Source organism: Amblyomma americanum, chromosome 11 (assembly GCF_052857255.1).
Source record: "Amblyomma americanum isolate KBUSLIRL-KWMA chromosome 11, ASM5285725v1, whole genome shotgun sequence".
Lineage (NCBI taxonomy): Eukaryota > Metazoa > Arthropoda > Arachnida > Ixodida > Ixodidae > Amblyomma > Amblyomma americanum.
In genome coordinates this window covers 14,601,288-14,624,469 of record NC_135507.1, presented here as the reverse complement: position 1 = coordinate 14,624,469, position 23,182 = coordinate 14,601,288, and the positions used below count along the sequence as shown (strand labels likewise).

Sequence of the window (23,182 nt, the reverse complement as noted above, 5' to 3'; positions counted from 1 at the left end):
TCCGTTCCTCTCGTTGTCAGTTCATGTCCTCGTGCAGGTGCTTGGAATAAGCTGAAACTTTTGGTCGCCGCATCATCTCTTTAGTGCATAAGCTTTTCACACAACGACTTGAGTTGAGGCCAGGTTTCTTGAACATCACTTCTAATGGTGAGACAGCTGTGAGACATTGTACGATAGTGTTGTCAACAAACATGTGGGAACGGTCTAAAGCCTTCCAATGAGTAGCAAAATCTTGTTTTCTTAGTTTGCCCTGCACTCGCACCAAGTAGTTAAGAGTGCCATAGAAAACTACCTGGATGCGTTTTTGACAGTAAGTGTGAGGCAACTGTGGTATATTGTAAGATACTGTTACGAATATATTTATGGCAATGGTCTAATCTTCGGACGCGTTTGTGCCCGCTACGCGTTTCCGCATGCCATCCGTGCGGATGACGGGCGGAAGAAAAGTTTGCCCTGCGCTCAGTAGTTGCGAGTGCCTGGAAAACCAACGGCTTGGGTTTTTCACAGTAAGTAGAAAAAACCTGCAAAGTCCCGAGGAGGGATCTGCGGATAAATTCATTGTCATGCTGCAGTTGAGTTGAGTTGAGGATACGCGAAAAGATTGTGTTGATAAACAACTTCCTTTCAAGAAATGCGCCTGTCCGGAATTTAGGGGTATGTTAGGGATCTGAGTGCATGGAGGAAAGTTCTTTGCGTGCATTAAGATTGGAGATAGTGGCGCCACCACACTGGTTCTCTCAATTTATACTCGCTACCCGCGTTGGATGCAAACACGGAACAGCAGCTGGTGTGCACCAAAGAGACAGCGAAGCGTTCAAGTTTCCTCGTTCAAAAGTTCTGTACGATCACGTCAAGCCTCTTTAAACCGCTGTATCAGGTATAGAGTTCCACGGCAATAGACGCAACAAGACTAATTAACAGAATAGTATCACGTATTTTGGAACAAGTCATTCCGCGGCTGCCGCGTTTCACGGAGGTCATACAGTATACAATGAAAGTATACTCGTAGAGCCCGTTTAGAAAAGACCAACCTAAAAACCACCCAGGGGCCGCGCGATAACTTTCCCAGCAATGAGAATGAAGGATTGTCCCGCTCATCAGATACAGTAAATTCCAATGTGAAGCATTTGTAAAAAATATAAAGTTCACCGAGCTTGCTTCTGGGCCACATAGCGTGCCTCGTTTTTCATGGGCAGCTCTACACATTTATTGATGGGGAGAGGAACTCTGGCCTTCACCCCTCCGCAGCGCAAGACTTCCATGACTGCATGGTATCTAGAGGCCGACTAGACGACGCTTATATACACGAACACCATAGGCTGTACATTCCTGATAAACGCCGTCGCATCTTCGGTGGTATGATACAAATTAGTGGTCCGTAGGCCTTGGTTTGGGACGGGGAAGATCATTGCTATACTGCTGTTGCTATCTCTTAGCGCTGCAGGACCGCAGGTTGTCTGGCGGGTGTTTTCTGCTTGTTTCCTGCAGTTGTCGGAGTGGCTCAAATGTATACCACGTCCAGTAGCCATGTTATAACTCGAGTAATGTCACTCATGTCCTATATCATGTCATCACTCGACGGTCATCACCCGTACATCATCCCAGACAATCATGAGACCCTGAACCCTTAGTAAAGATGGGGTGGGGGGGAGGGGGGGGGGGTTGTATCGAGAACGGTGCTGCAAGAACACGGTGCTGCAAGAACACGGACAAAATGACAAATATTACCAGGAATTCAGAACAGCGTCCAGCCATTGCACCAAGCTTAGCCACATATCACATTCTCTTGAGCAGCCACTTCCTTTATTACGTCACAGATGATGTCAACGCGCTATTTTTAAATGTTGAAAGCCTTGCGCCACACGGTGGCAGCCGAGGGAACTAGAAGCATCGGATCCGAATTCTCGCTATTGCTTGTTAGGAGTAGCTCGCGCCTTTCATCACGACAATCTCCACAAGAGAAGTCAGACCGAAGGGAACACACCGTGGCGCTGTTCTACCTCACACCGCCACGCGCCTCGCCTACCGCAGCGTGATGGCGACTGTTTGTCTTGTCGTCCACGGGGTGAAGTGGAGCGGCAGGTCGGCATCCTGCAGGCTCCCCTTCGATTGCCGGGCGGCGATAACCCCCCTGGCCCCCTCCCGCGTGGCGCGTGCCTCGCCCAGTGGCGCGTGGACGCGAGAGGTGCACGAGCCGGTTCAAAGGGGCGAAGGAGAGTCGTTGCGGAGGTAGACCGCGCCGGAAGAGCGACACGCTCTGGCGACTTCCGGTTGACACGCGGGGGGCCTCCACCACGAGCTTCCCCTCTGCTCGCCATCGAGCCGGCGTCTGCCACAACGAACGACGGTAGACCACAGCGTGCGGATGGCGTGCCTATATACGACGGTATATTCTTCGAGCGTGGAGAGGTTCAACGTTTCTCAGTGACAGGAAACGCGCGGCAAGGTGACCGGTAGAAGTTCGGCGCCTCGGGGCTTCCTTTTCGACAACAAAGGGGCACAGGGCATATTCCACTCTGAAACATGTTCAAGATAACAGTCGTGTTGAGAACATTTTCTTTGAATGTATTTTTTCTGTATGGTTTGTTTTCTTTTTTTTAATATGGTGACTAATGACTGTACAGTCATGGGCAAAAGATTGCGGGATGCGGATTCGCGGAAAAAATTGTTTCTGCGGCGGCTGCGTTTTTATGGAGGAAAAACGCTAAGGCGCCCGTGTGCTGTGCGATATCAGTGCACGTTAAAGATCCCCAGGTGGTAGAAATTATTCCGGAGCCCTCCACTACGGCACCTCCTCTTCCTTTCTTCTTTCACTCCCTCCTTTATCCCTTCCCTTAGGCGCGGTTCGGGTGTCCAACGATATATGAGACAGATACTGCGCCATTTTTTCCCCCAAAACCAATTTTTATTATTATTTCCTCGCCAGCCATCAGATAGAATCCGTATAGAAGATGAAGCACACATGTATCCTCATGCTCCTATGCATCTCATTAATCTTATTTGAGTGGCCGCTCCAAAATAAATTTTTCCCCGCGAGTCTGCATCTCGCTAACTTTTGTCTATGACTGTACTTGTTACATGCATGCGTCATCGAAAATGCACAGGTAAGGAAGTCGTAGTCCAGATTTAAGGATGCCTTTTTCATTCATTCATTCATTCATTCATTCATTCATTCATTCATTCATTCATTCATTCATTCATTCATTCATTTAGTCATTCTCTTCTCGGCATAGTACAACAGTCTACTGCTGAGCCCTTTTGAGATAGCACTGAGGCCACAGTCCGTATGCAATGCCGTCACTCAGCTTTATATTTAAAGATGACCTCTGTGTGCCGCGTTCCTCGCCTAAACATCTTTTTTCGTAGCTTATTATTTATCGACACCGCATATTGTATTCACGTCCTCAGTCCTCCAACTGGCGTGTCCCTGTTCCACAATTAAAGTGAAACCTCGTGACTGTAGCCGTGACAAGGCATCGCTCAACAAGAATACGTCAAATCGAATGAAGACATTTGCACGACATTTGTCTTTTAAACGAATTAAATATTTACGTCAGCTTAGGCAGAATAACAGGCAGCAGGCGGCAAGAATGCACTGTGTAAGGTATACGTCATATTCAATATATGGTTGGCAATGAGTGCCAGTGCCGTATCGAAACACACCGCAGCTGGTCCTTGTGCCATTACTGAAAGTAGATGTGGCATGCAAGGGCATGCGGTTCCTCTGAAGTATTTGCACTTATACTGCACTAAGTAGCTCTTCAATGTCACCAGGGAAGCCCTTTGCTGATTGGATGCACTATGAGCTTAACTTTGTCTGTCAGCTTGATTATCTGTTTGAATCCCGACTGTTTCTATTATGACCTTGTTGATCCCCACTCCCTTAGTTCCCCATTTGTTTCTTCGTGGCCACACAGTGAAAGGCTCCCGAAAGACACAGGGAACTTCACGGCAAGCGAACGCCCAAGCGCCGAAAATTATCGGTTCTGGATCCATTTCGACAGTTACTCTTCGTATCGCAGGAATGCTCGCCTTAACCGGCTGTGGCACGGGCTTCGTTTACCCTCCTGTTTACTGAGGAACTTACGGAGAATTGTCCCGGGCAGTTTTGCCTGTCAGGGACAGAGTTGTCTCTGACAGGCATTTTTGCCATACAACGCCCGTACGTTCTGCGATAAACGTCGCCTGATCGGCGCCATTCTTCATTTTTATTTAAGCATACGTATATCGTTCACCAGCCTGCAATAGATTTCTATATATGCACGCGGACACGCCACGGTTTCGTACTATGCATAGGCTAAAAGAACGAACTCTGGCTCGCGTACAGTTTATAGACTCGGCCCAAATTGGAACAACTGGAATGTTACTGAGTTCTTCGCGCTCAGGTTCACGATAATGTCGTACAAAGGGAACTTATTCGAGCATGTCTAATGGATGAGAGCAGAAATAGGCGGTTCTTCGCCAACAGGACTCTCTTTGAGGGGATGCTCTCCAGCGAGGACCCGGCCGTCCAGCGCGGATTGGTGCGGAGGGCCTACCTGGCGGCATACCTCAGTGGAGCCCTGGACCAGGGGCCCCAACCCTGTTAAGACGGGCTGCAATAACTCATCGGAAGATGAAGAAGACAGCCCGCGACCGCTAATAACACATTTTAATATCAAATATAAATAAAGTTTTTCCTCCTCCTCCTCCGGAGAGCCAATTGTTCCACATCTGTTAGAGTGTCCTGTGGGGAACCAGAACGCCGTGCAACTTAATTTGTTATCTTTCTTGTGTCTGGTTCTAACATTATTGTTACGATTTTAAGTATATAAGAATACGATCTTGTTCTCACTACTACTCAACTTTGGTTTGTATACTGAGAAATCGTGCTTGAAAAATCAGCTGCTGTGCCGAAATTTTGGCTAAAGTCACCCACAGAGGTCCGTCTGCAGGGAGACGTTCGAAATAAGATATGCGCCGGGAAGACCCAGTACATCCGGTCTCCGTTGCTTTTGGTGCACGTCGTTTCCGCGCGCAGGGGGTCTTCTTCCTGCGCACAGTTTTTTCGTCAGTGAACGCGCGTGCGCACACCACCCGTCGTCTCAACTTCGCTCATGCATCTTGCATTGCGCGTCGCCAAAGCCGTCGTCATCGCTGCTGTGGTGATGGCGGCGGTTCCACTGACCGCGAATGCGTCGCCGCGTCGGCAGCACGCCACGCGCAGCCAGCGGGGAGACAAGGGCGTGCCCCCTCTCACCGCCTCCTCCCCTCCTGCCATATCCCTTCCCCTCACACTTCCTCACAAACACTGGCTCAGGCGCCTCACGCTCCACATCCGCAAGCGAGCATCAACCACGCCGCCACCGGCTGTCGCGCGAGTGACACGCGCCATGGAAGAGCGATGCCATGAACCGACGGGCAAACGTTGGACAGGGATAACAGTGACGGAATGCAGTGCAGTAGATAGATGTAAACCCTCCGCTGAGCCACAGCGGGGGTTTACGTCTCTCTATTGTGCTGCATTCCGTCATTGTTATCCCTGTCCAATGTTAGCCCGTCGGTTTATGGCATCACTCTTCCGTGACCACCCAATGGGCATTGGAACTCGATTGGACGTCCTGTGGACGTCCTGGACGTCCCAATCACGTAATTCTCATTGGAGTTCATTGACGTCAGCCACGTGAGATGAAGCAAAGTTTCCATTTATTCCTTACTCCATAATTACGCGTAGCAAGTACAGTTCTTCCCTGTTTTCTTACTATTTCTCATCCTGGCTTGTAATAACCAAAAGGTATTATCGAATTTAGTAGAGACATAACAAGAAAATTCGCAATTTCTTGCAAAATGTTCGGGTATATAACAGTGACGGAATGCAGCGCAGTGCCCATTATACATTGGGGTACTGAGCCCGTGTACGCGATATTAGGTCTTGGCTTCGACGGTGGCGAGCTGCAACGGAGCCTATGTGCTTGAGTTCATCGCTAGGTGCCAGTTCTGCACCAATTACCATTTTGCCCTGTTTTGGCTTAGTGCATGCGTGAAGAGCCACGGCTTGCGGTGCGTCTGCGTAGCTAAAAGTAATTTTTGTTGCTTATACGTAGGACTTCCTCCAGGATGTTCACATATTAATTTGTTACTCATACGTAAGACTTTCTCCAGAATGTTCACATATTTCGGCAGAAGCATCATTTGGACGAACAGTGGATTAACACTACCGAGCCGCAATTGAGCTGTCTCTGTTATTTAAAATTCCGCCCGATAGGCCACAATTTCAGCATCGCAGTCCATGCTTGTTAATACCTTCAGGGTGTGCATGATTTTTGCTGTTTTTCCAATAATGAGTCTACTGAGTTGAGGCCGAGTTAATAAATGGGCAACAGAGGCCGCGCTATGGCAAAGTGCAGACAAACCTTTGGAGTGCGCGTTAAAGAAGTCTGTGCTAACCAAACCCCAGCTTTATCCTATTGCAATCTTCACAACACAGCTGGTTTAGCTGTGGTGCGTAAAATGCCATTAATCTACGGCAGGTGCGACCGCACTCGTATACGCGAGTGGTTACGAAAAAAGCTCCAGAATAATGAAACCAGTTGTGGCGATCGATACAGCCTGGAATAAGATAACGGAGAAACTCATTTTCAAATAAAACCTCGGGTACGTGCTCTACAGAGGCAAGGGCGGTAATCGAGAACACTCATGTTCCTCGGACACTGTTTTACCGATTGGGGAGGACACTCCGTCCCGAAACAAAACAAGACGACTCCGGGTATCAGTTTTTCGAGTGTTCACCTATATAAGCGTTTGCAATTTCTTCTTTCTTTTGTCCTCAGAAAATCGAATGCGGCATTCGTGCTTCTGCAGTAGCAGAACCAGCCGTATAGAGGAGTCAGTAGCGAATTCCCCGAACTGAAAGAAAAAAAAAACATCAAATAAGGCTAGGCGAGAAGCTAAACAACCTACTAGAAACGGAAGGCAGAAAGATGGCTGCACGCCACGCGGAGGTTGTAAAGCCTTCGTGTAGTAACGGGGCGCAAAGATATAAAGCGCTGCTGGCGGGGAGGGGGGTGCTGCGGAGGGGAAGATCCAGTCACGTTTGCCCGCTTTGTACCCCAAAGAGCCGTCCAGCTAGCGAGCGAGCTCTGCCTCGCGCCGAGCGAGCAGGTGCTCTCATCTGGCTGCGCAAAGCCACCGCTGCGTCCCGCCTGGAGCCGAGGTGATTTAACCTTTCCCTTTTGCCGCCGGCGGGGGTGGAAGAGCACGACCACCTGGCCCCCGCCCGTCCCTCTCCGCACGTGAGTGCGCGCCGCGGGCGCCATATCGCGCGGCAAGAGCGATACGGCACAAAAATGGCCGCGCCGCATCGATCCAGTGTGCGTGCGTTTGTATGCGCGCGAGCGTCAGAGTACCTCCATACGCGTAGAGCACGGATAACGAGCGTAATAACGCGCGAGCAAGACCTCTGTGCATGGGCATAGTAAGGAGCAACCAGGCAAAGGAGATGGTCACATGAGTCACGCCTGTCCCTGCAGCGGAGGAGTCCAGGCCTTATGACGATGCGGTGCGGCTGCGGAAGAAAGAAACACACAAAAAACGAAACTGGCCGAAATTTAACGATGTGCTTGAAAGGAGGAATGGAATTAAAGTATTTCTAGACGTCGGCTTTCAGCGTGACTCGCATGCTCATCCGTAAGCCTGTTTTGGCGGAGACAAAATTGGGCTGTACTTCTGTGCGGGAAAGAAAAGACTGAATTCTTTCTTTAGCAAAAGCTAAAGTGGCTGTTTCGCAGTGGAAAACAGTACGGAGCGAGAATAGAATGGCCGTATAGGACAAGAGGAAGCCGGTAATTTAAGTGCAGAATTTTAGTCCAGCAAAATCGGGCAGGCCTGGTACGGCTGCTGTTAGAAACAACAAAACTTTAAGTAAACAAGGGCAGGCACCTATGTATTGTCACTACTGATTAAATTCTGCAAGACGAGGAGGATGACATGTCGAAGAGTACAGGACGAGGATGGCGCCGTGGCAGGCCCGTGACAGAGCTGCTATTTTTGTAACATATCTACCTACCTATATTTTAAATGCGAAACGGATCCACAAGGCTGTGCTGATTCGTAACTAGCTAAGGCCAGCAACTGTTGGTGCGTTCCAGTGAATCCACTGAAGGTGCCTTATTATCCTTATTATGCCTGACTGCTTAAAAACCTAAGGGACGGTGCAATACTGTTAAACTCCTTGGACACAGCGGACGATGAAACCAGCAACTTTTCTTTAAGGACTTCAAACCTCGCGGAAACGAACCGGGAAGAAGCCAGAAGCGCACGCGACACAATCAGGCTTAGACTGAACTTATCCTAGCAATGAAACAACTTGCCTCCACCCTCCCGAGAAGTCTTACTCTCCTTAAGCACTTGATACAGAGGAGTCGGCACGAGCACATACACCCTCTAAAAAGGAATGCGCATATATGGGAATAAAAAGAGAGTAAGTTATGCCCTAGTACACTCCCTTTTATTCCGTGTTTAAAGTGCCCTAACTCTGGAAGCTGCGCCATACAGCTGTTTGCGTGTCTGTGCGCTGACAAGAACGGAGTCAAAGCGTACAACATCGAGATCACAGCAACAAGCCTCCTTGCGTGCCCCTATACATAGCAAGCCTCGGCAACAATGGTACTTGCTCGAAGTGTATACAGCGGCTTTGCAAAGAGCGTGTATTGGGATCGCCGCGCGCACGTGCGCTGAACACATTCAGCTCCGTTTCCTCCTCCTCCTCCTCGTGGTCTGTCCTAGACGCCGTTGTAGTCGTCAGTGGGTTCTTCAGCAGCACTCCGGGTCGCCGCGGGGAGTCTGCGTGTTTGTTCTCCGTCCCGCCGCCTTGTCCCATTGGTGGCCGGGCACACACCGATCGACGAGCCCACGGACCGAAGAGAGCTCCGCGACAGCGGAACGGTCACGAAGTCAAACAGTGTCGAAGATATGAGCGCTGCTTTGCGGCGGGGACTCGTTTGACGAGGACGCGTCGGCCGTGCGAGCGCCTCTCTTAAGCGAGGACCGTGTAGGAACCAGCCTGCAGTGGGGGTTTGTTCAGGTCTTCGTGCTCTTCAAAGGAGATCACTTCAGAAAGTGCTTATCGTGTGTTCTCAAGTTTCTCAATATAAGCCATTTCTTTTTTCTTTTTGCGGAGAACAGGCCGATTCCTGAAGCGCATGACAGACAGAGCTCTTATTCTCCGTAGAAAGTAAAACTTTATTTTTTCCGGGATGAATTTAAGAACAGGCAGGTGACGCATTTTGTCTATAAGGGACATCCAACAATGACTATTTCTTTATTTGGAGAGCGACAGGTGCGTTTATAGCGACATCCGTTTCAGCATCGATTCTAGACACGCTCCCTTACATTTCGGTTTAATGGTTAGTTCTTTTCGTACTGCTGTCCCTTAACGATAGCGTAGTGAATTCTGCTACACAAGACATCAGTGTCAGTGCGGTGCGAAACCTAATGAAGACCCCCCCCCCCACACACACACACACACACGCACGCATACGAACGCACGCACGCACACACACGCACAAGCACGCGCAGAGGGAATTGGGCAATCAGAAGCAGTCATTACTGCGAGAAGGAATGAATGGCTTAATGAACGAATGCGCCAACGCGCTTTATGCTCTGGAAGCCTGGCCGATGATTTCCTAATTTCTTCGATAAATGTGCGCTTTAGCTCTGTTAAAGCAGCCGCAGAAAGTGCAAGCTCCTGTTTTTCATTGATGCTGTGAACTTTTCGTGAATTCTACAAAGCGAAGCAGAATCAGGAAGACCGGCAAGCTTCACAGCTTCAAAAATAATGCACGGTGGATGAACCGCATAGAAAGCAGTAACTCCGATGCACGGACACTATTAGAGCCTTCGGAAGAACCCTTTGTCGTTGCGTGGCCTGAGAGTGGCGCAATAAATCATTACTGACAGCGTCAGGACGTGTACACAGTGCGGTCGTCCAACTCGCATGTCATCGACGGAAACGCGAACGTCGCACTGTCCCAATGCGGTTATTGCGGCTTCGTTTCTTAAGCAACATCGTTCACTAAGCAGCATCAAAAACTGCGTGAGATTGATCGTGCGTGAAGAACGGTGAAGCATGCGCTAACAAATTGGTGGCCGTCGATCAGGATTTACGCATGCAAATGAAACGTCGCAATCATGATGCCAGTCAGATAGAGACGTTGCGGTTTTATACGGCCCCTCAGTGTTGCCTTGGAGTGTAGTATCACGGCAAGAAAACACAAAACGGAATGGCTGAATGTGCCTTCGATTGTATTCCTCTCGTTGCACGGCATCTTACTTTCGTGTGGGTAAGCTGGAGATGTTTTAAATCTCCTTTCGTCTCATCGCCAGATGTCCTTGCGGCATGTCGAAAGTTCACTAGCTAACACCCTCATTTATTAATACATTTCTTTCCTTCTCCAAAGTGTTGTGTGTATACTGTAAACATAAAAGGCTACAAAAGGAGTGCGCTATCCTCTAGCGCACTCTCAAAAAAGCGAGTGCGCTAGACGACAGCTTACTTCAGTTTTGCTCCCATATTGGCGTAATTGCGTTTGGAGCGTGTGGAGGTGATAGTCAGAATCTTTTATTTCTGTTCCACAAGTGTGGTCTCCAGTCGGCGGCTAATAATAGAGCTATCGGCTCCGTTCACGGATAACGTGGTCCATAGAGTTTTGTCCCCGATTGTTAATAATAGAGCTATCGGCTTCGTTCACGGATAACGTTGTCCATAGAGTTTTGTCCCCGACTCTTAATAATAGAGCTATCGGCTTCGGTCACGGATAACGTGGTCCATAGAGTTTTGTCCCCAACTGTTAATAATAAAGCTATCGGCTCCGTTCACGGATAACGTGGTCCATAGAGTTTTGTCCCCGATTGTTAATAATAGAGCTATCGGCTTCTTTCACGGATAACGTGGTCCATAGAGTTTTGTCCCCGACTCTTAATAATAGAGCTATCGGCTTCGGTCACGGATAACGTGGTCCATAGAGTTTTGTCCCCAACTGTTAATAATAAAGCTATCGGCTTCGTTCACGGATAACGTGGTCCATAGAGTTTTGTCCCCGACTCTTAATAATAGAGCTATCGGCTTCGGTCACGGATAACGTGGTCCATAGAGTTTTGTACCCAACTGTTAATAATAAAGCTATCGGCTTCGTTCACGGATAACGTGGTCCATAGAGTTTTGTCCCCGATTGTTAATAATAGAGCTATCGGCTTCTTTCACGGATAACGTGGTCCATAGAGTTTTGTCCCCGACTCTTAATAATAGAGCTATCGGCTTCGGTCACGGATAACGTGGTCCATAGAGTTTTGTCCCCAACTGTTAATAATAAAGCTATCGGCTCCGTTCACGGATAACGTGGTCCATAGAGTTTTGTCCCCGATTGTTAATAATAGAGCTATCGGCTTCTTTCACGGATAACGTGGTCCATAGAGTTTTGTCCCCGACTCTTAATAATAGAGCTATCGGCTTCGGTCACGGATAACGTGGTCCATAGAGTTTTGTCCCCAACTGTTAATAATAAAGCTATCGGCTTCGTTCACGGATAACGTGGTCCATAGAGTTTTGTCCCCGACTGTACATGGCGCGTGGTGCATGCATGAGATGCGTAGAAAAGCATTTTGCATCATCCCTTTCAAACACGTCGTTAGCCAGTCCACAGATACATCACCAACAATAAAAAAATTGTAAGAAATGGCTCCGCGGAGACGCCAAGCAAGCAGTGTCCGTTGCCGACAAGCAGGCCAACGAGTGCGCGGCGCTTGTGTACGACGCTCTCTCCGCTTCGCTCCGTAGGAAGTCAAGCGGGGCAGCGCGGGCCAGTGGCGTACACGCGTACACACACACACACGCGCCAGGAGTGTGCGTGCGTACACGCGTGCCGTGACGCGTGTCCGCGTGCCGCTCTGGCGCCGCGTACGTTGATGTACGGCGCCCACTTACGGTGGACCTGTACACGCAGCGCCTCGGATCCCGGACGCGACGACGCCAAATTTTATATCCCGGCCACTGCTGCCCGCATTTTTTCTGTCCTTCGTCGAAACCTCGTGCACTGGAATCTCCGGGATTTTAGACTTCTCGTTGTTTCTTTTTAGATGTGCGCAGTCGCGTTGAATATGACCTGCAAGCGACACTGCAGAGGCACGAGTTTACGATGGCATATTTCCTTGAAGTTCTGTTTAAGTGCTGTTTCTGTATCGTCGTACAGGAGCGCGGTGTTTGAAAATTTGGTTTTGACTCGCGCATTTATTTCTGCAAGTGTTTCCAGTGTTGTCCGCTGCGGCCTATCATAAAAAATCACACACGCCAAGGTGAGCGGTGTCTATATCACTATAAATACAGTGACCTTTATAAAGGTGCACATATTCACATTTTTGTGCACCTATAATATAAAGGTTACAAGAATGTAACCTTTACACATATAACCTTTGTAAAGGTTACTTCTGACTTATGTCGGTCAGGTGTCCATTAGAGGAATGTAACCTTTACAAAGGAAATGACTACATAAGTTCCAAACCAACCACTGCCGACCATGTGAAGCGCTATATATATCATTTAGTCTTGGCACAGCAGGAAATTTCCCACGAAGAATTAACACCGTTTGTTTTTCGGCCCGGAAACTTCTTGCCTGTGACATCCTGTTGCGCCAATGATGCTGATCATCAGTGGCGCAATACTGCGTCACAAGCACCATATAAATCAGTTTCCTGTCGCCAATTAACTGATGTACTCGATGACAACCGCAGAGGCTATAGGTGGAGATTCCGTCCTGTCAACTCGCAGCGTCGCCGCTGCCTAATTTCCTTGTTAGAATAGTACAAATACCGATGTTAGGTGGTCCTTATTTTTTGAAAGTTAAGCGCTGTTTGGAAAACAGAACAATGAAAGGATAAAAAGAAGACGTGCAAAGAACGAAGTGCTACAGATAACTTATTATTCTTAACACAGACATGAAACTAATACACAGCGATTTCTTATATCAGAAGGAAATGTACTTGAAGAGAACGGATGAAACACGCGGAAAAATGAGGAACAAAGAAGAAAACAAAAAAAAAGCAAATAAACGAGATCTGTGTTGTGAATCAGTCCAACGCACGCTGATCTGTCGTCACAAAGTCAACTTACCTTTTCTAAGGTTAATGATGGAACGCTAGAAAAATGTTTTTCCAGGACCTTCTGTTAACTGTCAGGTCTCAATAATCTCTCGTTATTTTCTTTATTTGTCTAGAAAGCATAGGTTCCCAAGTGAATCGCGTGGTTCTGAGTTCTTCAATTGGCCCTCGTCTCCACCAAGCCCCAGTAATTAATGCGCTTTGATTTGGGTAGTAGCAGACCAGAAACCCTTAAAGTACCTCTCCTTTCAGTTGTCAGCTTGATTCATCGCTTGGACGCGCTGAAGGGCACGCTCTACCTCATGAACCGAGCACAGACCATGGCTCATGCGTTTCACGGCACACTGAGCATGTCTCTGTACCTCCGCTGAGGCTCCACCGGAATGGTACGTTCGTTCATTATCAGTATACTGTTAAATATGTTTTAATCATGTAAATACAATACACGCCCCAGGGAGGAATATTGCCAGCACGAATGCAGTAAAGATCAAACACTTGGGAATTCTGATAGACGGCACGTCTTATTCGGACTGCATAATTACCAGAAAGCTGTAGCAGCGTGTTTGTCTCAAGTGCACAGAAAAGTGTAGCTGTATATTTGATATACAGACGACGCCTTATCTATTAGACCTGACAGTATACTGCCAGACTGTACCTATTACAGATGAATAGTACGAATGAGCAGCAACTTAGGATTCCTGACGTCATTTCGATCAATGTGATCTGCCACATAAAACACGCGAATGGAGTGTTATGTTTCCGCACTAAATTCTTATATAATGGAGCGATACGTGTTAATGAAGGTATGGTTTCTTATCTGCGTAAGGTTTCTACAACCAAAGTCTAGGCGTGGCCATATTGCACGACTGTTCTGTACATGAATGTCTTGGAGAAAGTTCCCCGTATGAATTTTCTGCGCTAAGTCTCTCTGAACTATTCGCACAACACATCCGCAAGGGTTGTTCTTGTTAACCACGGCTTACGTACTTCTCCACTTCTTTACGCGTACCAGGCAGACGCTTTCAGTGATATTGGAAACAAACCCTTCACTCAATTAATTTTGCGCCCGTCTTAAAATACGGAACACAAACCCACATTGATTTGGGAAAACCGACAGTCAGTATCCATTGCAACTACTGCTCTTAATGCTATGCACTTCCGAAAAGGGACTTCGCGCGCATTCATATGCTTGAATATCGAGGAGCCCACACAGATAATGCGGAGAGTCTCGAAGTCAGGTGCCTGATTCCAGTCTTGGACCATCGGACATAAGAAGTCGTTTCTTCACAGAATTGTGAGTTTAACTGTCATACGCGCCGCCACTCTCACACCGCTCGCTGCACTTACACAGGCTACGCCCAGTCTGTATACAAGGTATACCTGGGTTATACGCTATAAGGGAAGATGAGATTAATATTTTTTCTTTCCTGGCATGCACTCTGTATCTCAACAGTTGGAACAGGACAAGGCTAATCAAAGATACTGCGAGAGGCCTTTGTCCTGTGCTGCCCGAAACCTTGCGAATAATGATGACGATTGCCTTTGTGGCGACGCTAACTTTATTTTCGATCGTCGGACTGAGTGCGCGCCTGTAACATTTGCCCTTTACGTTAGAGTTCCAAATTTCATTTTTTTTTTCAAGTAGTTTGAGACTACTGTTCTTGTTTTTAGCCGTTCCCTTTTCACTTTTAGCTATACGCACAAGATGTGCTCATAACATAGGCTACCGCTTTGGGGTTCTACATGGAACCTGGAACCTGAACATGGCCGTACACGGAACCTGAATGATGATGATTATACCCAGACTAGCGCTGGGGCAGTGCTTATCTTAGTGCACGGCATCGGAGTGAGTGCATACCGGTAACCTCTGCTGTTTTTTTTTTCTCGTTACCATTTCTCTGTAAGGTGTAGGTACGAGTCGTGCATGCAAAATAGGCGACCGCTTTGAGGCCGTACCTTTATTCCCCCTCAGCTGTCGTTATCGTTATCATCAGCGACGCGCCACCACCACCTATGTCAATGCGCCACTGGTTTCGCAGACCAGTGCTGTCGATGCCACCCCCGCGACGTCTCCCCGGCGGCGGCGACAGTCTCTTCGGTGCGTGTGCGTGCGTGCGTATGCGTGCGGTGCGGTGCGCGGCCGCTTCGATGGGTGTGGCCCCGTCACGGAGGCCATTCAGGCGGAGCGTCGCTGCGCTCTCTGTTCTTTTGTCCTGGCCAGCGATCTGCTTTGTTCTCTCTCTTCCTCCCTCTTCCACCCCCTCCCGCAACCTTTCTTCTTCGCCGCTATAGCGCCTGACCCGGGAAACGATTGCTCTCCCCTCTCCTCACTTCCTCCCCCGTTGCCTCGTGGAGACAGAAAGATGGACGGTGCCCTCGTGTATGGCCCCGCTATACGCTCAACGGATTCTGCGTCGTCGATGCGGCGGATGTGCGCAGGGAGCGAAGTGCGCGGCGGACAGTCGCACAAGCTGTACAGGACGGCCTGAAGTTATTGACAGTATTCGTTGCGGCGCTGGTTTATATTAGCTGAGATATCGACTCCGGATAAATATGCATGTTTCATATATGCAGACCTATACAAACGGCAGGAGTAACGACAACGCGCGTGGTAAACTTCCTGTGCAGAAGCCGTCTGGGCTCGAGTCGTTCAGGCACTCTTCCGAGTACCTGAGAGTGCATGTCCACAGTGCCTCAGCCTACCTCCAAGTGCCTCACAGCGCCTCCTCAAGAGGGCTTCTTGTGGCCTATATTATCTAAATATCTGGCGTTTATTCTCGCCCTCATATTTTACTTTTTTCACCTATTTTCCTATTCCTATTTCCTATTTCTGGCCTCCAAGTTTTTCTTCATTATCTTGATCTCTGCGTCACCGTACTCGTATTCAGTGGCACAGGCTGAATGTCCTCAAGTTCTGCGCTCTCGTCTCAGTTTCTGGCCGCAGGAAAAGTATCATCTTCAAGGATATGCATGCTGCCTGGAAGCTTCAGGCTGAGCCACGTTAGGTTCATCTCCGCGGACTTCTTTACAGCCTGACAGTAGCAGTAAGCAAATGCGACCCGTCATGCATGTTCAACGTGAGGGCGTCCGAGGAGTTTCACCATACCGAGAGCGTTATTCGTCTCCTACGCAGTATTGAAATGATCAGGTGCCTCTGCATAATATACCGATAGTAACAGTAATCTGAATGCACCATCTCGAACTTCATGTTAGGAATTAAGAAAACTGTGAATTAATTTGCAGCCTGGCTTTGGATTTGGCTTGGACTTGTCGTGGGCTGTTCTTAGCGTGCGCGAGAACTTCAACGCTTGGCGGGCGCTGCCTAAGCTGAGCGAATCAATATCAGACTTTGCTCTCCTTCCTTCATTGTTGCTCTAGGCTGTATTTACGGCTCCCGTATCCGAGTCCGTATGTGGGAATATCACAGTATACGTATTTCATTGGGAGAGGGCGCAGGTACCTGGCTGGCTGACTGCACCCTCTGGGCTTCCCAACTAATATACAAATGATGTGGTAGCGCCCCAACTCTAGATCGCTCATTTACAAAACCTTAAACCACTTTATACCATAAAACACGCGCCTTATTTCATTGGATAAGTTAGCTCCCACCACCAGCAAGGCAACTCATACTGTCACTCCTAACCCAGCATGTGCATGCTGTGTTTGAGGAGAAGTGGTAGAAGCATTGCTGGGGTGCCGGATTGTGTTTCGAAATGAAATTTTCTCTTTCCCTCTGTATTGGCTTCTCCTCAATGGTATATTTCACAACTTTTTTATGTACTCAATGCGATCAGAATGGTCCGATGCTTTGCGGATATAATGATGATGCTGGAAGCTAAACTGACAGGTGTTCCGCGGTATATCTGGAATTTTCTTCTGTGGTTTCGCTCTTGTGCGAACGATTGAGAACGGAACAATGAAGACGTCCCCATCCACATTTCATGTCTATAGCGCCACAGTTCTAGTCTCTATTTTTTGAACCCCGCGGGCTGTTCCACTCGTCATTATCTATTTATTTATTTATTTATATATTTATTTATTTATTTATTTATTTATTTATTTATTTATTTATTTATTTATTTATTTATTATATATCGCTTATCGAGAAAAATGAGCTGTCTGCGACAAACATTCAGCACACGTTTCACCATGTTAACTTCTGTTTCCGTTTAACTCACTTTTTTTCAAAAATACGTTGTGATATCATTTGCAGTGTACAACATTAGGAGTCAATATAAATAGACACGGTTCAAACCATTTCTTCAATCAAGTCAACAAAGCTCAAATGCTCTGTTCACTGCCACCTGTTGCTAGTGGCAACAGTTACCATTGTACCACTGGCGCATTTTCTATTCCAAGGGACATCTTGCATTTGGCAAATGGTAGGCTTGGTTGTCCATGTGCCATAAAACCAAGAACACACAACAAGGTACAACAAAACACAAACAAGTGATGTCAGCGTACCATCCTGGCAAAAATAGTACCCTCAAATCGACATTGGCTATAGCTGCCTTAAGAGCACTGCGTCCGTCATGAATGCAGCGTCAGCATAGCCGAAGTTGCCGTTGCGCAAGTGAAAGAAACCTGCAAAACTTCAACCAGAAGTGTTCAGCAGGGGTAATCGAGCACAGTAAATACTGCCCGCTTGTGTACTTGTGGTTCCTTCGTCTCTAGAACTCGGCCTCGCATGTACAGTTCTCATTCTCAACACTCAGAAAACGCTGGCTGTTACCCCCCCTCTCCCCCCGCCACCCTCCATATATATCCTATATATCTGCCTGCTCTTTCCCCACTCTTTATTGTGTCTTCGACGGGTCACCCGCTATAGAGCGGCAATCAGAGCCCAGAACGCGGGGTCATCTCTCCGTCGCGTGCTTGTCTTTAATGACAGCAGCCCGGGAAAAGTAATACAAAAGACAGCGCTCTCGTTTTAGGCTATTGCTTTGCACTCGAACACACTTAATCGCGACCCCCGGCTTTGGAGTTTATTTTTTTTTTTGTCGTCTATTTCCTTCTCGCATTCATTGCAAGCGCATATTCACGGACGCCGCAGCTCGGGGTATATACGAATGATGAACTTTGAAGTTGAGCTGTTTCCCTTTCATATACTTCCCCTCTAAGCGCCCGCCTCCTCGTGCCTCGAGAAGATGGGTCCAGACAGACCCGACGCATTGCGCCGACTCGCTAAATTTGGACCGCGCGAGCAGTTTTTCAGCTCAAGAGAATATACGCAACGGGCGACGGGCGTTGACTGGTTCAACGCCGGAGCGTCGACTTTTCTGCGTTACACCCATCGGAAGATGAGCCCTACGAATGACGCTTCTTCTGTAATGGGGCACCGGGGGGGTTCCTCGGCAGACATTAGACGCCATTTTAATGTTCACCCCGTCTGAGAAGTTCATCTTTTGTTAGGAGACCCCCCCCCCCCCCCTCCCCCTCTCCTTCCATTGGTATATAAGGCATATGCAATGACGACGCGTTTTTGTTTGTGTGTGTACATAAATGTATCTAGAAATAGCTGACTTGAGAGCTTCGCCTCTGGCAACACTGGCTTCTCGGAACTTGAGCGTGCGCTAAGATCTACCGAAGAAGCGTCGGGCTTTTTGCTGAGACTCTTCGAAGGCGCGCGACCCGAGCGTGCATTTGGGAAGACGTGCGCGCGTCCTTTTGTTGGGGGAGAATCTTTCGGTCGCCACGCCCGAAGAGGGAAGGAAAGAAGATGAAGGAGAATAAGAAGAAAAGAAAAGAAGGAGGCATTTTGGCGCAGAGGCCCGAACTACCTGGTTGCGGAGAACGGGCGGTTTTGCCACGTGCTAGTCGCGCTCGCCTGTGCCACTATAGCAGCACAGCTATCAACTGCGCCCCCTCGAAGGCGACATCGTCATTAAGATGGGCGAATTTTAGCTCTTCGGTTTGGACCTTTTCGTGAAAGGAAAGAAAGAAGAAACGATTTCCTAATTGCGTCGCAAAACGTTTTCCGTTACTGGAGATAAATGCAGTCCTACACTCTGATGATTCGGCCGCGTGTAGGACATTTTCGATTTGAAAGTGTTACCTGCTGGCGCGTAAGTTCCGGGACTCCGGACGTAATTTAGGAAAAGAATAAAGTTTGTCTCTTCTACCGGCAGGGGCATGCTCCAGCTGCACCAAACTATAGCGGTGCGGTGTCTTCTGTTGTGCCCCAGCTGAACTGAAGAGCGCGCGAGCGTGCTTGCCGCTACGCCCCTATTTACGAACAAACTGAACTTCAGGGGCCCGGGCGCTGCAAAGTCTGGCAACATGGCATGAGTGAAGGTCGACGCATAGCGCGTCGCTTATGAATGCATGGGCGCTGCTTGTTAGTGCCGAAATTCTCGCTCTTTTGTGTGTGGGGGGGATGGGGGGGCTAGTCGCGTCTTTGACGCTAATCACTTAATTTTGACATTCCCTGAGGGCACCAGAGACTATCAAACCGAATGTGTGGCGACGGAGTGGCCGTAGATCCTCGCAATATGTGCCTCATATTCGACAACGGAGAACACCGATCGATTGTACCTTCGTTTCGCAGTGCCTTAGAACGTTCGATATTTTGAGCATATAGCAGAAACGACAGATTTGCCTCGACGTACACATCCTGAACAATACGACTGCTGACTCGTAAAACGCATTTTCCGCTCAGTCGTGTTTTGTCGCTGTCAATCGTCTGCTCCATACAGTAGACACGATTAACGAACTTTTCACCTTTGCGCTCGCGTTCCCTAATAGCTGTCAAGCTGGCAGATCTTTTTGAAGCCGCACTGCAGACCGTAAATCGCGACGCGCCAGAGATGCAGCTCGAGAACACAGCACACGCAAAGAAGCCAGTGTAAATGCGGTGGCGAAAGAAGAAACCGCGCAATGGGTATCCCCAGTTACTACTTTTCTGACAGAGATGACGGTCCCCGTCAGGAGGATTAGCTCCGCACCTCGGTACTTTCGGAACCTATAGAAAGCTGGCGTCCTCAGGTTCTAGCACAAAAACAGAATTATGGCGAGAAATCCTTACAAGTTTTTTTTCAAAGCACATGTTAGTGCGAATAACACGCAGAAACATTGGGGTCCGCTGTACTCTCCTCCTCCAATAAGCGGCGCCGTGTCCTCGACTTTTTTTTTTATTGGTAGACGTAAAAGCTAGAAGCCCAAAATAAGCGCTTCTAAATCTCCTATGCAGCTTCGCTTGTTAAGGCTAGGCTTTTACCCGCATGATAACTTCCTGGATGTGCGTAAGCTTACAGGATTAAGAAATTCGCTGTTTATCGCTGCAAATTTCCCAGCTTCCGCATGTTTTTAACGATGTCTCATTATCTGCAAGTTGATTCTGCGCCAGCAGCGTCATTCTGTTGCTCAAAAGACACTTTGGGATGTATTTTGCAAAGGACCACTCTTATGCTTAGCTGATTAATTACATAATACTGACTACTTCCTCATACATTAAACTATAAAACGCTTGATCACGAGCCAAGCTTTCATTACGGAACCCCTGTGCATTTAAACCCACGATTAATGGTCAAAAGAAGCGCAGAAGAAGGGGGCCTTTGCTAGTCGATCGCTCAAATGTTTTGTTTTTATTTCACACTTGCGTTCCTAAGCTCACGCCCATGCTTTCATCAGACAAATAATCCAGCCGTGTCAAATACCATGAGGGCAGAAACCCCATTCATGCAAACAGCCTCATCTTCTGGCAAAACCTGAGGTCTTTTTCTACTCCTCTTCCGCAGTTCCACAAACTGGCCGACCACTCACCTTCGCCGTTAATAATGCATCGTGTTCAGTCTCGTGAGCTTAGGGGATGACTGTTGCCGAAGCACTGATTTCACTCAACGCAACCCATCTTCCCTCTTTGCTTTTTTTTTTCTATTTGAATTGCGAGTATGCGGCTAGAGCTGAAATAAATCAGGCGTGCATGAATATTTGCTCACTAGCAGAGCCTGTACTTGTCATGCCACAGGTTTTACATACCGTTCTTCCGTCCATATCGTGCCTCCGCAGATGTGGCAGGACATTGAGAGCGTCCTGCTTGGCGACATGGCACCTGGCTTCAGCCCCGAGCCCCGCGGCCCGAGCCCGCTGCCGCCCCGGCGACCGCCGCTACCACCGCCCTCAGCTCCCCAGGGCTACCACCACGGTGGAGGGGGCGGTGGACCTGGCGGGCAACACCACCTCGTCGCCGGTGCAGCTGCCTTCCCCGCCGCGCCGCGACCCGACCTCCTGGAAGACCTGGGTCTCACTGTGGCGGACCCCAAAAACCCTTACGGAGGCGCCGACTCCCCGGCTTCCTCCATACCCCCGCCTCCGGCGTACCCGGCTCCGTACGCGTGGCCCGCGCCTTCCAAGTGCTCGGGCTACCTCGCGGCAGCACGTTGTCCCTACCCTCCCCAGTGGTGCGGTTCCATACCGGACTCTTCCTCCTCCCGCTACGGACCTCCGTGCGGAACCCCTCTGAGGCCAGCTCCCGCCATAGGAGCCTGCTTCGGACAGGGCAGGGTACCGACGCCTCCGCCGTCTCCGCTCCAGCAACACGACGTGGTGGTGCCTCCCGTGCTCTATCCTGGACCGAGCGTTCCAGCGCCCAAACCTCGAAGGGGCCGCCGGTCGCGGGGCCCCAAGAAGGTGACGGTGCACACCTGTTCCTACCCCGGGTGCTCGAAAACGTACTCCAAGAGCTCGCACCTCAAGGCCCACCTGCGCACGCACACGGGCGAGAAGCCGTACCAGTGCAACTGGAAAGGTTGCGGCTGGAAGTTTGCCCGCTCGGACGAACTGACGCGCCACTACCGCAAGCACACGGGCGACCGGCCGTTCCAGTGCCGACTGTGCGACAGGGCCTTCTCGCGCTCCGACCACCTCTCCTTGCACATGAAGAGGCACGCCGAGGTGCTCTGATTGTGGCCGTGATCACCCGATACTCTGTCTCAACTCCCCCGAGGTGAGCGCCATTGTGTGTCGGTTCGAAATAGTTTATTTTATATGTTGAAGAGTGCTGTGGGCAATGCGTACTGTGGTTTCCATTCGCGTAAGATACAGCGGCAAAGTACGAAGGTTGCAAGAGGGACCAGATGGGATTCTGTTAACCATTGCTGAATCATTTTAAATGTGCTCAGTACGATAAGAAACTTTATGGCGCGCTAACACAAATACTGCGCTAAATCCGCTCGGCTGCACGATCATAAGAACTGCTCTTTATTCCGATCTTAGTACCGACCACCCTTATGAAGAAAGTCAAGCCCTAAATGAGTTCATAAAAACAAAAACTAAGGGGGGGCTTAAGTCTCCTTAAGAGTTTATCGCGATAGGATTCGATTTCACATTTGTCGGACATACCTGGAACATACAGCTGTTAAAACTCATTTCACTTATGAGTGGCTCGACAGCTTCTGCACATGTCACCTCCGATCTAGGCCGACTTGGATCGAAGCGTCCTCGCTTTTTTATACCCATAGTACTTATACAGTACTGCATGTGAACCAAGTTTTGATACCGTGGCTTTTCCGCGGCGTCTGCGCATTCCATTTTATTTGGAAGAGCACCGAAAAAGAAAAATGTGGATTCCATCGGGTGGCGTGAGTCGCTATAGTGCTTATGCCAACGGCCAGTGAGTGAACATGACGCTGTAGACATACGCAGCAGGCAGTTGATGCCTCTTCTATATGACCGACACCCAACGATTACAAGCGCGCATGCACTAATGCTCGATACGCGGCGGAGAGGCCGTCATTGGCCCGCATTTAGGGTTCGAGTTGGCGGGGAGGCCGGACCACAGCGCAGTGGTGACGAAAGCGGGGCTGCACTGCTTGCCTCGCCGTTGCCAGCATACAGATCAGAGAGCGGTTTCAGAGAAGAAGGAAGCGGGCAGCAGCAGCAGCAGCGGCGACGGGAAACAAAGGAAATCTCGCCCGCGGTTCCACGCGGCGCATGCGCATTTGGGTGCGGTCGATGCGGGAAGGCGTGTCCCGTGACATCCGCAGTCCCTCTTCCTGCCCTTCTCCCCCCTCTCCCTCATTTCCCGCTTTCCCCAACCTTCGCGGACGAGACGTCG

At 49.1% G+C, this 23,182-nt stretch overlaps 1 protein-coding gene across 2 annotated transcripts in view; it reads left to right on the top strand.

Moving 5' to 3' along the window:
• Positions 1-23,182, top strand: part of LOC144109915 (uncharacterized) — a 42,821-nt gene that overhangs the window by 10,136 nt on the left and 9,503 nt on the right. The window contains exons 2-3 of one of the 2 annotated variants that reach the window (XM_077642683.1): positions 13,381-13,514; positions 21,136-22,072. In XM_077642683.1, the coding sequence (XP_077498809.1) occupies positions 13,512-13,514; positions 21,136-22,029 (897 nt within the window). In that variant the 5' untranslated portion in view covers positions 13,381-13,511 and the 3' untranslated portion in view covers positions 22,030-22,072. The remainder of the gene's footprint in view (positions 1-13,380; positions 13,515-21,135; positions 22,073-23,182) is intronic. The other variant, XM_077642682.1, reaches the window with a different exon arrangement.